General features: G+C 39.3%; 1 protein-coding gene across 2 annotated transcripts in view; it reads left to right on the top strand.

The window, feature by feature from the left end:
• INO80 (INO80 complex ATPase subunit) overlaps positions 1-17,428 on the top strand; it is a 131,703-nt gene that overhangs the window by 83,401 nt on the left and 30,874 nt on the right. For both annotated transcript variants that reach the window (XM_090270437.1, XM_090270436.1), the window contains exons 25-27: positions 2,614-2,754; positions 7,435-7,660; positions 11,846-11,973. In XM_090270437.1, coding sequence (XP_090126563.1) covers positions 2,614-2,754; positions 7,435-7,660; positions 11,846-11,973 — 495 coding nt within the window. The remainder of the gene's footprint in view (positions 1-2,613; positions 2,755-7,434; positions 7,661-11,845; positions 11,974-17,428) is intronic.

The following is a 17,428-nucleotide window of genomic DNA, read 5'->3' as shown; positions in this document are numbered from 1 at the left end:
TAATGATCCTCACACTAGGCATTCAGATAATAATAACATACATATGTAGAGAAATGGATGAATTTCAATGTATTGGATTGGCCAAAGAGTTTGTTTAGTTTTTTTCCATATAGTGACTCTAGTAATGCTTGATTATCTTTAACTTCATCGGAAACAATTTTGTTAGATTGTATTGGGACAGCAGTCATATCAGTGTGCATTAAAAACAAACATCAAAATTGGTGAATTTTCGTGCAGCCATTTTAGTATTGAAGATGGAAGATATGCAACATTTTTGGCATGTTATGCTTCATTATTTCAAGAAAGGTAAAAATGCAACTGAAACGCAAAACAAGGTATGTGCAGTGTATAGGGAGAGTGCCGTAACTGATGTTTGTGAAGTTTCTTTGCTATGGGGCTGTCTTGTGCATGGTAAGATGTTTAGCAGCACCCCTGGCCTCTACCCACTAGAATCCAATTGAGGGAGATGGCCAACATACTCAATGTATCCAAATCAATAAAGGTATTGGTGAAAATGAAAAATGTGTCCTTTATTTTATGGAAAGAACTGAACGGACTTTTTGGCCAACCCAATAGGTACTAGCCAGCAGAAATATGAGTATGCAGATAACATTGAAAAACTATCAGAATCTTAAAATTCTTTGTGAGTAATAACAAGGAACTCAGTATTTAGAGAAAAAGGTCAAGCGCATTAGAGCTAAATGGACCCACCATGGTAGTAAAGTATTCTAAAGATTTGCCTACAGTGTGATAAGAAACCACTGAAGATAGCTCATCTCTACTGGAAACAGTGAAAACCTTTCATTTTGTTCATGACTATTATTTAGAAGATGTTGATAGTTTCATGGAAGCAGATTATGATACATAGGTCCTATTAGACAACTTAAGGTGGCTTCTCTCAAATTATGATCCTTAAAGAACCCATTTACTTTGGGAGAAGGTATGTAGTGAACAAAGAGGCCTTGAACGGATTTGATACTGTAAGTTTTCGGTACTGGAATTATAACTGTTATTCTCCTGAAGAAGATGCTGGTTACTGTTCATCTTGCAGTTTGTTTTCTGACTCGACAACAACATATAAATTGGACTGCATTTGTGCATTATCTTCCTTTACATGGTTATCAACTGCCTTATGTAAGAAACCAGTAAAACAAATAAAGTAATCATGAATGAAGATCCAACAATAAAATGTCTAATACTGAAGAAAGAACTGCCTGTGGTATAGAACACTATAATCCTACTGATAAATTCTTTGTATGTGAATACTCCATACTTTAAATATTTCATATGAATAGCTGTAAACTGAAGCCTTAACATGAGCTGTGGAGTCTTTGAAAATGTATTTTTGATACAGTAATGTAAATGAAGAATTTATGTTTTTTTAAGTGGCGGTCAGGTAGAGGAGCTGAAGAGGTACTGTTTTCTCTTCCTGACCACTTGTACTGATGTCACCATATAATTAAAACAGCTAACCTTGCTAGAACTACACTGCACTATGTTACTACATGAATGTGATGTGAAACAGATTTGCCTTAAAGAAAAATTTAGAAGAAATATTGTTGGTCATCATTGTTTTTAACTCAAGACATGAGTTTGCATCCATGGTATATAACAAATGAACCAAACTTTCCCCCCATTTCATGCCACCATGCCTGTCCAGAAAATATCCAGCCACGCAATATGAAAAAGAGACATTTATTGAAGAAGATACAAGAAACATTGTACATAGGACAATGATGCCTCAGTCCCCTTCAAAGTAGGCCCCTTGAGACCTCATACAGTTTTCCCAATCTCCATCAGCTGCCCTGTGGTATTTTCCTGAATTTCATCAATGATCTGAAAATCTCTTCCCTTTAAAAGGTGATTTTAGTTTTGGAAAAAGTCAAAAGTCACAGGGCACCAAATCTGGGCTGTAGAGGACATGAGTTGCCTGAATGATTTGATGTTTCACCAGAAACTGCACAAGACGTGATGCATGAGTGGGCACATTGTCATGATGAAGCTGCCAATCACCAGTTGTCCATAGCTGCAGCCTTCTGAATTATCTGAATAGCTTCTACAGAGGAATGTTCAAGCTTAATGCAGAATTTGATGTGGGTTCATCGCTCAACTCACTCAGTTAGTTTGAATGCAACAGCCGCACACTGCACATGCTCACGCAACAGCGTCTGCCACCCCCACTGACTAGTACAATGAAGTCGGCATTTTTCACATACATTTCAGTCCACTTTCCTTGAGTGCCAGGTTACATCGATGTTGTGCAAACCGTTCTTGTTATATTAACAACGGCTGGACTTTTTCTGGACATACCTTGTACATAGTGCTCTGTCTAATGTAGGTGTTGCTATCACCATTTATAATTAACAGTATATCTTCCAGAAAAGATATAATTAGAAATGCCACTTGTGGGTACATTAATAAAACCACATTTTGAAAGTAGGATGGATTTTGTCTACAGTATACGTTGGGTTCTAAGTAGTGTTTGTTTAGTAGAATTAATATTTACTAGGAAGGATGTCTTTAAATAAGATGTTTAATATGTGACATTTACCCCCAGTTTGATTATGTTAAGCATAATTATCAATGGCATTAATTTAACTTTTTGTTTTGTAGTTTCTGGTTTTCAGCAGCCACTGTAAAGCAGTGAGTGGCTTCTCAGACCAGGTCATCCATCAGCGGAGATCAGCTACCTCCTCGCTTCGTTGCTGCCTGCTCACTGAGCTGCCATCTTTTTTGTGTGTGGCCAGTCCACGAGTAAGTGCCGTGGGGGGGAAGAGACAAAACAGATAGTATTTAAAGAAATAAGCCAGTTTTCAAGGGATCCATTTCTTAACTGTTTTAAACTATTTGGACCTTGAGAAACATAAATCCTTAGTATTGAGAAAGAGCATCCACACCACAGTCTGGGCTTTCCCAAGACAGCACTTCTCACTTTGAACTATACTGGTTTAAGAAAAATAATATGGTAGCTAGGAGTGGTTTTTTTCCCTGACCTTGTCTCTTCTTAGTTCCTCTCATTTAGTCAGGGGCTCTAATCTACCATGGCAGCAAGCCATCTGTCAGGTGGATTAACACCTAGCACCAGGGTCACGGACAGTGGGCTGTTTGAAAAGGAGAGGGAGCCATTTGTCACCTGCATTGAGGTTTTTGAGGGGTTTTCAGAGGAGGGGGCCAGATTGGCCCAGAGATTTGATCTGGCCTTGTCACCTCAGTACAGTCTCCAAATAAGAAGGCAATATGACACTCTGGCATCAAGAAACTTCTTAGTCTGGTGTTCTCTCTTTCCTCAGCAGTTTTGCCTGGACTGTGGTTCATAAATATGTTCGCTCTGAAAAGTGACTATTGTGCAGTATTTGCCATTCAGCAGCAGTAGACTTATTTGTAGATGGGGGCTAGTTTCTATTACAGTTTCAACTTGGAGCAGCTGTTGGATTCTTCCTATATTCTGTTTATCGAATCAGGGCACTTCAGGATAGTTGATGGCACTGCTGCAGAGGCTGCACTTGGCACTCTGTGGTGGTTCACATCGCTTACATCTTCTCACTTTCCAGTCCTTGTTGATAAATGCCAGACAAAACCTCTCTTACAACCTCTAAGAAGTATATGAATGGAAGAGAGACATAGTAGAGGTGTGACCAGACTCTGTGGTTTGAGCAAAGTTCAAGTTTCTGTCTTTTCCATCTTGCTTCCTTTTGCTTCAAGGGGCAACCTTCAGTTAGCCAGAAGGCCCTAAGAGGCTGATATTTCATACCTTTCTCTGTGTGTTTTTGTTTGTTTTCTCCACTTATCCTAGCAAGATTTTGGTTTTCACAGTTCTAATCAAAGAAGGTAGAGCTTTTTGAATCTTCCTTAGTGATACTTTCCTACCATTATTTACATCGCCTTGCATCCTTACTTTATTTAAAGTTATCAAAGATCAGAATCTGGCAGAGGGTCCAAAGAAAGATGATGAATGGAAATGAGTCCCATTGACTCCAGCCTTCCTAGATTTCTTCCTGCCAATCCTGTTACATAAATTTGATTCCCTTGCTGTTGTCATCTTTATATGATTTATACTGAATATCCAGAAAGTATTTAGATTTTGTATGTATCTAGTTCTTCCAAAGCATTCTTGGTCTTTGAATCTTAAGCTGATGCAGAGAAATGCACTTTTTCTAGAAAACATCTAAAGCCAAGTGCTTCCGTAGAAAGTAGCCTTGAGAAAATAAAAAAATGAAATAAAATTCATGCCCTATTTAAGAAAAAAAAAAGCCTTGAGGCTTCATAATTTTGTGGTTTGTTTACTTCTCAATCTCCTACTATGCTGTGTACAGTGAGAGGCCCGATAAGAGGAAGTCTAGATTTTTGAGAGTGGTATATCAAGGCATTTTTACTTCTCATATTCCCATTTTTTTATAGAGCCAATGAAAAAGAAAAGCTAACTGCCTTGAACTGTAATTGCATTTATGGACATAAAATTTTTTGAGTTGTACCATTCCAAGCTCTAGAGCCAACCACTCTGAGGAACAACCCCACTCTCCAAACATATTCACACATAGACTCCTCAGCTGTACTTCAGGGTATTGTTTTCTGAGGAGCCAGAAGTCTAAACTATCATGCATGTATTGCTGTTTCCCTAAAGAACAATTAACTGTAGCTTGAAGAAGGCTATGATAGTGTATAAAGATGTGGTGGCAGTCAGGGAATAGGAGAAAGTTTTTATCATTTGATGGAAGGGCTCCTTTTCAGCATCATACTCAGCTTCTCCTCATTTATTTGTAGGGTTTCTTCACATAGCATGTGCTAAACCTGAAAATGGGTATAATGACATGATGGTTATGATGAAAGGAAAAAGTGTTTTATATATAACTGAATATTTTATACACACGTACACAAATTCTTCCAGATCAAGCCTGGGGTGTGAATAAGGCAGCATTTCATGAGATATCTTAATTATATTGATTTCTCCCCCATCTATGATGGAAAGAAACTGATTTCCTTTGAAACCTCAACCTTGGCCTTGAGTTAAGACAAATTAATTTTCCTGGCACATACTATGAAAACTTTAGGGTCAGTTCAGGAAGAACTGTGCCATTAAGGAAGGAATTATGGCAGCTGTTTTCTCATTAGCAGAAAACAGTTCAGCAGGGGTCATAAACTAAGACCCTGGAATTTATCTTACAATAAATGTAGCGCTTGGAGCCGTCACGCTTCCCTGAGCTAGAGCAGGAATATACATGTCCTCAGGAAGGACGCTCTGAGTGCTTGTGGAGGCAGCCTCTGAAGATACTATAGTTTAGGAAATTAATGAAGCAAGAAACAGAGGTTAGCTTATGTGGTATTGAAGGGAGTACGTGTTTCCATTCGTGGGGAGGAGAAAGTGATATGTCATGCTTCATCTCCCTGTTTCTGAGCAGTCAGGAAAACACTTAGGGGGGAGCCGTCTAGGGTAGAGTTGACTTGGAAAGCAGGATTTAAGTAGAAATGGACTTGTTTGCTCCCTTTAAGACCTCATGAGTTTGCTGCTTACGTATTTACAACGTGACATTCTATGATTCTGCATATATCTTGATCCAGGGCTCCTGCCAAAGAAGCTTATAAAAACATTAAAAAATATTTTACTAAGAACTGTGCCTTGCAAGCCTCCCAGTTTCAGTCCTGAACTTGGAAGGATATCAGCAAAATGCAAACTGGAAAATAGGTGAAAGTTTATCATTGGAAGAAGTTGGTTTGTCTTTGAACTATTAAGACATCCTAGAAATGAGCCCCAGGCAGGGGAAACATTCTTCCCTGTGTCATGTTCATTCACCCTGTTCCTCAGGTTGAGTTTCTAGCTTTGGATTTTTCATCTTGAGACTATGGGCACAAAGTCTTTATATATAATTCCAGTCTAAGTTCTGCTGCTCTACAAAATAAGTGAATAAACAAAAAAAGAAACCAAAGCAGTTATCTTTGTAAACTTGGCCAGTATTAGTCTCTCGGAGATTGTGCTTTACTCATCCAAGCGTGTGCGCGTTATTTGAGGTACATAGAACTAGTCATGCTTCCGTAGTCCAGACCACTGCTTCCTTAACCATTTCTGTGGAATTAGCAGCTGTTGATTGTGAGGTTCTGGGACTTGTACCCTACATGGTAGATGTCTACTCTGGTGCAGCATCTGCTGGTCCACTGCCAGGACAAACCAGAACTGAGAGACCTAGTTTTTATCCACCTGCTTTGCATTTCAGTGTTTATTTGCCTATACTCAACTTTCAGTGGGAAAAATTAATAACTTGGAAAAAGAGGACAAACTCCTTTTGGAGAAAGTAGAGAAGATAATGAGATTACCAAAACCTCTTGAGTACTGTCTGGTTAAACCAATTTCTATGTGTGCCTGCCTGGGTTTTGGAACTCCAGGGGCCCAGCTTGCTCTCACTCTGTAGTTTTGCATCCTTAACCATAGATGGCGCTGCACCCTAGCCAATTCAAGTCAGCTTCATATTCGAGCCAGAGTAGTATATTCTGTGGTTATTGGTATATGATGCTCTTTCTCTGGTGTTGGTATCCTCTAGTCCCTAGCAGAGGCACCAGCAGCCTCATAGTAAGCTAGCTGACTGTTTATGTACCCCATGGCAATATTTTCAAGGCTTGGCCTAAGATGCTGGGGTGCTCGTTAAAAACCTAGTTCTATTGGCTCCTCCCATCTGAATACACAGCTGCTTATTAGAATGGGAATAGACCAGATAGCTAAAAAAGGATAAAGCCTATGTTTCTGAATGGTCAGGAGCCTACTCTTCTATAGGGGGGCAGCAACTGAGTGTTGCACCTAGTGGTGAGATAAGATGTATGTAGCCTCTACCCTAACTAAGAAATGAATCTACTGCTTCTGACAGTTACTCCCCTACCCCCAGGTTATGGCCTGAAAGAAAGATTCTCTTATTTTGCAGAAGGTTTGTCAGTCAGCAACCCAGTCAGGGAAGAGGAGAAAGAAGTGTTGGTAAATGTGGAAGCTTTGCCACAAAAGCATTAAAGATAACTTCAAATGCACCAAGCCAATACTCTGTAGTTCTTAGTGATGGCTAAATTACCTCCAGTTCCTTTTCTGGCCTCACCATCTTATATTTGGCTATGTATGGCAAATATATCTTTGCAAAAAGCAGCATCCAGCAGTGAAGGGAGCTTCAAAGCATATATATGATAGGATTGTTTCTGACTTGGTATGCCAGTTTATCTGTGAACTCCAGCACTTTTTAGATCTTTAGGTTTGTTGTAGGTTCATGTTATAGTTGGCCTTTAACCTGGGAAGGCTCTCACTAAGTCAGTTATTAGGGAGAATTTTGTTTGTTAGAACAGGGAAAGTAAAACCACTAACCCAAGGGTTATCCATTTTAGTCTGATTTTGAAGTTTAGGTTCCCAAAAGGCTTAATGGATGTGGGAAATGTGAAAGAACCATCTCATTATACTCTTGAATGCAGGTCACCGCCGTGCCATTGGATTCTTACTGCAATGACCGAAGTGCAGAATATGAGCGGCGAGTGCTGAAGGAAGGTGGGAGTCTAGCAGCCAAGCAGTGTTTGTTGAATGGCGCCCCTGAACTGACCGCAGATTGGCTAAATCGACAATCCCAGTTCTTTCCAGAGGCAGCTGGAGGACTGTGGAGCATCAGGCCTCAGAATGGCTGGTCTTTCATCAGGATTCCAGGTGAGTCCTCTGTTCTCTTGAAATATGTTTACAGCTTTGGCAAGGAGAGAACCAGGGAGATGCTTCATGTGGTGGTTTCAGATATTTGGAATTCAAAGTTTCAGGGGTTTCTGTTTCCTCTTCTGCACTTAGTAACTTATAGATAAGTATATTTAAGTAATTTGTGTCTTGAGTACAGAGAAATGTATTTTAGAGAGTATTTAAACTCCTTTGATAAGCTTACAGCTGAGAAAGGAATGTCACTCTTACAAAAAGGGGAGGAGGTAGAAATAAACTCAGTAGGAAAGGCTCCAGTTTGAGTGAGCATAGTTGTCTTGTGCCATCGGCACTGGGATGAATGAGAATGTCATCACTCACAGAAAGCCTAGCTCAAGTATCATAAATAGTGTCCTGCACAAAGCACTAGAGATCTGAATGATAACCAGAAGAAAAACAGTGTGTCTTGTGCCAAAATGCTAGTGGATTCCCAGGCCTCCCAGGGTCATGGTCGTGGGTTGGAAGGAAACTAGGTTTTCATCTTTGCTTTAGTGAGACTAATTCTAAGGAAATTGAACACAGGGTTCAGAGGCTCATGTTCTTTGTTTACACCTGGCAAACTGGAGTGGTAGCTCAGAGCTACCATGTTAGTTTTGGTTGTCCAAATTCTCTGACACTTTTGTATTATTTTTCCTGGCATGTGAGGGAAGTAAACTAGAGCTAGAGCTAAGCATTCAAAAGAGAGAATCCGCTGTTTCTAATAGATAAACTGGATTCAGGGTTTAAAGCCTGGTTTTTCCATTTTAATGTTAACTTTGTCAAGTGTCAAGAGACTTGGGGTCAGCCTGCTCTAGCAACTTAGGATATGCTTTGAACTGAAAAATACCATTTTGAGTATATGAGAACAGTATTGTAAATGGCCTCATAGCTGACTTAGTACATGTGAAAGCAGTGGGTGAAGGTATATTGTTGGAAAATAAGGGGAAACCCAAAGTGTAAAGAATGCCTAAATACTGGTAGAAATAGAAGGATAGAATCCAGCAGTATGGAAACCACAGAATCCTAGCAGAAGATGAACACAGGTATTGAAAGAACCAAGAAAGACAACACCTTATTTCTTCTTTCTCCCTTCTTCATTCTGGCTGCTTAGTTCCCAGTACCGGAGTAGAAGGCTTATTGCTGGCGCTGTGGGAATCTCTTGTGGCTTTTCCTGTTCTTTGAAAGAAAAATGGACCTTGTTTAAATAGCAGGAAGTGTCTGAGTTCTTTTCGCATCGATAAAAAGCACCAGCCTCACTGGCTGTTTACTGTGAGAACCAACCAGCTCCTCACTGACCCTATTGTGCTCTGTAGACTGGCTGGGGCAGGGCAGAGAGGGGTTGGGGAGGTCACTGGAACCTATATTTTATCTCTCTTCTTCTCTATACTTTTACATTTTTTGTTTCCCTGGGAAGGGTTGACTGACTCCATTACATTTCTTGAGAGACTAACCAAAATCTGGATTTCACAAATTGAATATATCTCCATGTTTCACTGGGAGAAAGCTCTACAATCCCTTCAAAAGTCTAGTCTCCTCTCCTTGGTAAAAGGAGATATTATTTAATGTTACCCTGATTTTACTGCCATGGGATACATTCGTTTTGTCTCTGTGCAGGATCTTACATTGTGGTCAGTAAGAATTTGTATCTAAGTGAAAATACTATAAGACTGTACCACAGAATTGTAGGAAAGATTGCAAGAAAGTAGATCTGTTCATTTCAACATTTTTTTGAGTTCCTATTTTAAAGAAGGGGCTTGTCACAGGTTTGACTTGGCAGAATCAGCCTAATTTCTAGGAAATGGTGCTCTTCTTGGCTCTATTCCCTGCTTAGCAGTAGGTTGTGCTCTTGTCCCGTGCAACTTTGGTAGCTTCTATAAAGTTGGGTAATGGATGCCAGGCCCAGAAGACACCGGTGTGTACAGAGAAGGAAACCAATTTTTCTGCATATTTTTATAAGGATAGATACTGGAGGCTGACTTCCTGTCTTCTAACATGCTCAACAGAGAAACAGAAATAATGTTCATTGCTTAAGGGTTTTAAGGCTATTGCTGTAGCCTCTTTCTTCTTAGACCTTTTCCCTCAATGCATTCCAAGGACATCCAGTCTGTCCACTTTCACCTCCTCTACGTACACAGTAACAGGATTGCTTCTTGCTTCTACTCTCAAGTGCATCAGAGTTCTCTCCACCTAAGCCTATGCACATAGTCATCTCTGAGCATTCTGAATCCTAGCATCAGTTCATTCTGATTTCTCAAAATAAAGTAGATGTGGGAAGCAGGAATGTCTGAAAACCATTGAATCATGATTTTGAAATGAACTGAAGCTTCTCAAAATTCAGACACAAGACAGATTTGTATATGCTTAAATATTTGTGTTGAGGGAGTATATGTGAATGGAAAGAAGATAAAAGCAGGCTGCAAAATTTGATGTGCTTAGCTTCCTCACTCTGCTCAATAACTGAAAAATATATGGGCTTTTAATTTTCCTTAACCTTGCTGTGCTTTTAATGAGAACAGAAAGAAACTTACTGTCTAAAATTGATTGGTAGCTCTGTGGGAATTGTTTAGGAGCTATCAAAACTGAGGGACCCTTGGAAGTCCAATTAAAGGAGAAGCGTAATTGTGACAAGAAGAAAACCTTGAAGTTGCTGTGAAAGTGTTGCTGCCTCATCAGACTTGGAATTTATACAGGCCTCCTTGTCTGGTGCCAGAGAGAGAGCTTAGCAATTGGTTCTGTCCCAGCTGCAGTCATTTGATTGTGTTGGTAAGGAGACCAACAAAAAGAAGAGCATTTCAATAATCTAAACAGGACCAAACAAAGAGGCTGAACAAAGGTGTGTGCCACGGCGTCAGGGAGGGGGGTGGTGGAGGGAGAGATGTGGCCTGGCAGCGTTCCGAAGGTGGGAAAAGGCAGGCTGCAGTGCAGAGGAGTAAACATCCAGGACCTGTGGCTTTGTAGCAAAACAGAGTGGTTGATGATTTGTTATGGTGCTGTCAGCACATCCGTTCTTGTTCAGTTTATACAATAATTGTGCACTTGGCAAATAGTAGCAAGAATTGAGAAATGACCATTGAGAACTGTTGGATTGCTCTGCAGTCTGAGGAGAAACTGCAGGTTCAAACCCAGAAGCTAAGGATGGACAGTATGTTTTTCTTAAGAGTTTTCATTTTTACTTTTAGTGGTTGTTTGTGTAATATGTTTCGACTTTCTCACCCCTATTTCGTGTTCCAAAGTCACTTCCACATATACCATTAAATCTCCCAGCCCCTTAAGCCTCATCTCTTCCCCCCTTAATAACAGCAATTGTTCAGAGCATGTTTATGGACCATTTTGCAAACAGGAAACTCCACTTCCTGAAATGTGATGGGAGTTGAGTGATACTGAATGGATAAGATGAAAATTTGTGAGTTAAGTATTCTTTAAAGATCTTTGGCCGAAATGATTTTTTTTTTTAAATGGGAAGAGGAAGGAGACAGCACAAGTTAGTGGGTGAAAGCAGCTTCCACTTCACAGAAAGCCAAAGCCAATCTTTTTAAAAAGCTGAACAGGCCCTATAGTGTCTTTATTGAATTACAACTTACGATAATGACATTTACCAGCTGACCTATTAGAAATCATCCAGGAAGAGGAAGTTTGGTATTTTTAAAAATGCAGAAGAAGGTATGTTTATTTGCATTTCTTGGTGTTTAAGTGTCTCCAGGGGCAGGCAACAGCACGTTTTATTTCTTTACATTGTTGTGCTTCCAGAAGGTAAACCATTTAGCCACAGAGCTAGCAGAAACAAATATCTAGAGATAATACGGACAAAGACACTAACAGATTTCTTGGGTCACTTACAGCAGATATGACATGGACATCACTTTGAGATGTTCATGTGTACCTGCTGTTCCCGAGTAAGGATTAGAGCAGGGAAGTTTTCAGATGCCTCTCTCTAATTAGGAACTGTCAGTTGGGAAGGGACCTACACCTCCCTCTTTCAGAATATTTATTCCCAGAGCACTACTGGATTGTATTTAATAGTGCTTTGCATTCTTCTCTAGAGTACTTTTCTGCCCTCATGATGACAAGCATCCTGGTTGTAGTAATTTTGGCTGCATACAGCTTTGCAGTGAGTGATTTTGCTGCTTCAATTAAATACAGTTTCCCCCTTCCCCCTTTTCTTCTCCCTAGGCAAGGAGAGCCTCATCACTGACAGTGGAAAGCTGTATGCCCTTGATGTCCTGCTGACTCGGCTCAAGTCTCAAGGACATAGGGTCCTTATCTACTCTCAGATGACCAGAATGATAGACCTACTGGAGGTAGGAGAAGGAACCTTGGGGACCTAGGACACCTTGACATTTAACTTGTAGGAATCAGATGTCTATGACTAATATCAGTCCTGCTTAATGGAAACTTAAAACATCTTTGTGATTTTACTGTCTGGAAAGGAGGAGAGCATGCAAAGGATTTTTGCCTCCTTCCTTATACCAATGAAATAGAACACCCCTTACTCCCTTTACTAGGAAGAAATTCTCTAATATTAAGTAGATCAGTGCCTAGGAATTTCTTGAAAAGTCTTCTGAAATTGTATATAGTAAACAAGATTTGGGATTACTTCTGTATGTAAAACACCAGAAAGCGGCTATTCATCCCGAGTTAATGTAGTGGTTCTCAACTTGACTACATACTACAATCTCTTCGGGGACTTTTAATGAGTACTGTGTCTGGTTCCATTCCCAGAGAGTCTTATTTAATAAGTAAGGGATGAGGCCTGGGCATCAAGATATTTATTTATTTATTTATTTATTTATTTATTTACTCACTCACTCACTCACTCCTAGGGTAGTTCTAATATGCAACCAAAGTTGATAACCGCTGGATTATGTTGAAAGGGACAGCTGTGTCTTACTGTGCAAGGCAGCTTTTGTTTCTTTAGTTACTTCTCTGATGATGTTGACTCTGCTTTCTCGTTGTCTGAGTAGTTGCTTGTTACCTAAGGGAAGGAAGTCATGGACATCAAAATAAGAGAGTGAAAGTGAGGACAAATAATCACAAACCACTAGAGTAAATCTTTAGTGCAAGAATGTTGGGCCCTGACTGATGTAGCTCAGTTGGCTGGTCATCGTTCTATGAAACTAAGGGTCTCTGGTTCCTAGTCAGGCCACATGCCGGGGTTGCAGGCCTAGTACCTGGTCGAGGTTTGCGAGAGGCAGCTGATCGATGTTTCTCTCTCACATTGATGTTTCTCTCCCTCTTTTTCTTTCTTCCTCTCTTACCCTCTCTCTAAAAATAAAGAAATAAATAAAATACCTTTTTTTAAAAAAGAGCATTGGAAAGCTACTTGTCTATAGCCTAAAGCACCTGAATATCAGTAGTATCTAGATATTCTTATGTTTTTTCCATGGGTTTTATATATCTAAGACATTCTGTTCTAGCCCTGATATTCCAGGGAGTAGTTGGTAATAAGTGGAAATTTGACCATGATTATCCCTATCTAGAAATAAAGGAGTAGGGATCATATCAGTATAGAAGGAATGAAGGGTAGCAAGAAGGTAGAATTTTTAGGTTTTCTGGAAGCCAGGGCTGGCTTGCTGAATTTTGCAATGAGTTTATTTGAGTTTGATGGCAGATTCATTCCTAATAATCTGGCAATTTATTTTTTATTTTTTTAGCAAGAGACATAAATTATATTTCAGGTCAATTTAATCACTATGTTTTATGTTTAATAGGGGTTTAGCTCCAGAATGCTGTCAACAGGCCACACTTTCTGGTTTGTATTATAAGTAGGTTTTCTATTTCTAAATGATGGAGAATGCTTATAAGTGACTGTAAGTTGCTGTAAAAGAGGTGATTAAGCCATTATGTTTGATGTAAATCCTGACTGTGTCAATGGTCCTAACAGCAATAATTTAAAATAAAAGGACTGCCTACATCTTTAATGTTCTGGTCAAAGCAGATGATGCCACCAGCCAAAACAGTGAGTTAGCTTTCCTTCAGTGGAGCTCTTTTTAGATAAAGTGCACTTGCCTTGCCCTGAAGAGTCAGGGAAGTATAGATGAAGTAGTGGTCTTGCACTGCTAGTATCTATCAAAAAGGCAATATGTTAAGAATTTTGTAAGGGAGGAGATGAACTTTCTTTTTTAAGGCTATGTAAGTGTATTATAGAGTTCTAAAAGTTGATGCATATTAAAGGAAAGTTCTAAGGGAAAGTGGGTAAAGCATTAAAAATAAGCTAACTCTGGTAGATGAAGGTGAGTGTGGGTGACTTAAGTTTGATACAGTGCTACATTTTAGTTCCTTATCCTGTATATTGCATACTTCTGGGTACTCATAAATATTACTAAAATAAGTAAATCAAAGAATGATAATGAGTTTTGTTCAGGATGAGTGCTATAAACCTTACCACAATCACTTTCTAGCCCTAATCCGTCATGTTTTTTGGAAGGTGGGGGGTTGAACTTTGTGGGTAGACTTTACAAACAAGGCATCTTGAAAACCTTCTCTAAATGTAGTTGCATCTCTCTTGGGGAATTCTGAATTGGAGAAAAGCAAATTCAAAGTCTGAATTTCACAACTGCTAACATTCCTTAGCCATATGTATAACATGCATCTAGGATGCTGAAGCAAAAAAAAATGGTGCAGCTGTTTGTATGTTTTACTGAGAAACTAAAATGAAACTGTTGCCTAGGTTCCTTAATACTATTCTATTCTTTCTCCTTCAGCATTAAGTTTCCTAATTTTTTTTTTTTGGTCTATTTATTTAATATTATTTATCCAAATGAACCACATTCTATATTCCAAGAGCTTAGTCCACAAATGAAATTTATTTTGTGGGTATAGACTGCCCACAGTGTTTAGTATATGTCTAATCATTTATTGAAGTGTAAATGTATTGTGGATCTTAGGACAGTCCAGAATTAGGACTACATTTTTTTTTAATCCTCATGCGAAGATGTGTTTATTGATTATAGAGAGAGGGGAAGAAGGGAGAGAAAGAGAAAGAGAAACATCGATGTGAGAGAGAAACATTTATCAGTTGCCTCCTGTATGCACCCCTACCAGGGTTCAAACCTGCAACCTTTTGGTGTACAGGAAGACTCTCCAGTTATTTGAGCCACGTGACCAGAGCTAGGTTTACACTTTTTAAAAATCTTTTCAAAGAGTTTTATGGGTTTTTCAGTCACTTTCTTAATGGAATCTTTTACTCTAAACGTTCATTAGAGCCATTTCGGCTTTAAAACATGATGTAGTGCATGAACCCTAAGGATGATGTTATAGAAAGGCCCTCTAGCTGCTGTCCCTTGACTTTTTCTTTAAAGAAATACCTTGACCCCTTGCTTCTTTATTTGCAAAGTGTTAGGGTTTTTGTTTGTGTTTAGATTTTTTTAAACTTTTTTTTTTTCAGGATTCTTTTTTTCCCTTGACATCCTGTTACCCTGTATGTCAAGGAGGGAAAGAAAAGTGTTCAGTAGGGCCAGAGTTAGAAACTCACAGGGGACATTGAAACTCTGTTGTGGAGCATGTCAGCATCTTTCATACAACAGCCTTTGGGGTTTTTTTTTGTGCTTTAGCCTTGTCTATCTGTCTGTCTATTTCTGGGACTCAAAAGAACTAGAAGACAATAAAAACCCACATACTTCTATATGGCCAGGTTTCCATTTTGTGAGAAATACTAGATCTGGGCACTTAGTATTTGCTCAGTATTTCCTGAAGTGATTGATAGCCTCCTTCTCTTGGGCAAAAATCTGACTTTAATTTAAATTTCTTTTGAATATATCAGATCATCTTCCAGATAGAATTCTGTATTCTGAAATGTTTTATCCTTTCCCATGGTATCCAAATAGTATTTCTGGATTGGGGATAATAAAGGAGACTGCTTAATTTCCAGGGCGAAGGATTTTTAGTGTGCCACAGGCAGCAGAAGTCAAGGGCATAAATAGAGGAAGATATGGTTAATCACTAAATGTTATGTTATGTGTTTATTCTATATTTACTGAGTCCTATAGGGTCTTGACTGGTGAGGGTTTTATGGAAACAGACATAGACACTGTGCAATTGGGATGGTGATGTCCAACTGAATGTCAGACAGAGCTTTTCCTACCACCATCATTTTTACCCTAGTTTGTGATGTTGCAGAGAGCTTTTAACTTCCTACAGATGACTTACATTATCTCTGGGTTGTCTCTTTTGAGATTCATTCCTGTTGCATCAAGCAACTGAGTCTGTAGTGTAAGGAAAGAAGCCTCAATGTTTTCCGTGCAGTACAACAAAGGTTCGGCCAGCTGGTGCTGTATGTGATGTGATTATTAAGTACTGAAACCCAAACACATTTTGAATTATACCAATATATGAAAACAGTGCAACTCAAAATTAAATCCAGATAATCCATAGCTAATAATGACATTTGAGACATTGGGTTATATAACTTGTCTAGTCAGCAAGTACCTCACTAGGGAAAGGTTTATCCTGAACAGACGTTCTATAATTTACAAGTACTCTAAAAACATCTTCATTATGTTGATGAGATAGATTCATAAAAAGACCGAGGTGCCCAAGGTCAACCCAACAGTCACCCGGTCAGGTTTGTCATGTAGTAGCTCCCAAACATAGAACTTCAACCATGCTGACAAGCCACTTGGGAGCCTGGCCAGGGCTGGGGCCAACAGCCCAGCTAAGGACCACAACAATGTGAATGGCACCATAACATTTCACTGTTTTTTTAAACAATTAAGTAAGTAATTAGAGAGAGTGGAAGGAAGAAAGAAAAAGGGAGATGTGAGAGAGAAACATCAATCAGTTGCCTCTCAAATGCATCCTGACTGGGAACTGGGCCTGCAACCCAGGCATGTGCCCTGACTAGGAATGGAACTGGAGACCTTTCGTTTTGGGGGATGACATCCAACCAACTGAGCCACACTAGTCAGGGCTCAACACTTTCTCATCATTTTTTTTTCTTTAGAATACAGAAGTATTTTTATTTTTTCATTTAATGATGCAAAACACAAATGCTGGTGACAAGTTTTCTTTCACATCTACAACTCAACAGACTGGAACTGATTTAATCGCTATATGTCACATACTGTATTAGCATTTTTGAAGTTTATTCTTTTATATAAGCAGGGACCCTAGAATAAACAATTTATTTATTTTTTAAAAGATTTTATTTACTTTTAAAGAGAGGGGAAGGGAGGGAGAAAGAGAGGAGAAACATCAGTGTACAGGAGACACATCAGTCGGTTGCCTCCTGCATGCCCCCAGCTGGGGACCTGGCCCACAACCCAGTGTGCCCTGACTGGGAATCAAACAGGCAACCTTTCAGTTTGCAGGCCAATGCTCAATCCACTGAGCCACACCAGCCAGGGCCCGGATTTATTTATAAGAAATTGTGTATTTATTACTACATGTTTAAACTTCAGTCACCTTTAAAGTACTCTTCATTTGATGCAATACACCTGTTGAGACTTTTCTACTGCTCAAAACAGTTTTTAAACTTGTTGATTTTGATGCGTTGTAGTGCTCCTGCCATTTCTTATTTCACCTCTTCCCATCAGCAAGATGTTTCCCTTTGAGAACTTTTCATTTGGGGAAATAATAAAAAGTCGCTTGGCAAGATTGATTGAATAGGGAGAGTGGGGCACAGGGGTCATGCCATTTATGGTCAAAAACTGTTGAACACTCAGTGTGGTGTGGGCAGATGGCATTTGTAAATCACTCATCATGAAATGGGCGAATGCATTGCAAGAGTCTTCAAAAAAAATTCACTGAAGCCAAACG

Source organism: Furipterus horrens, unplaced genomic scaffold (genome assembly GCF_987537825.1).
Source record: "Furipterus horrens unplaced genomic scaffold, mFurHor1.1.pri manual_scaffold_3, whole genome shotgun sequence".
Lineage (NCBI taxonomy): Eukaryota > Metazoa > Chordata > Mammalia > Chiroptera > Furipteridae > Furipterus > Furipterus horrens.
The sequence above is the reverse complement of the archived record's forward strand: the minus strand, read 5'-3'. Positions and strand labels throughout refer to the sequence as shown.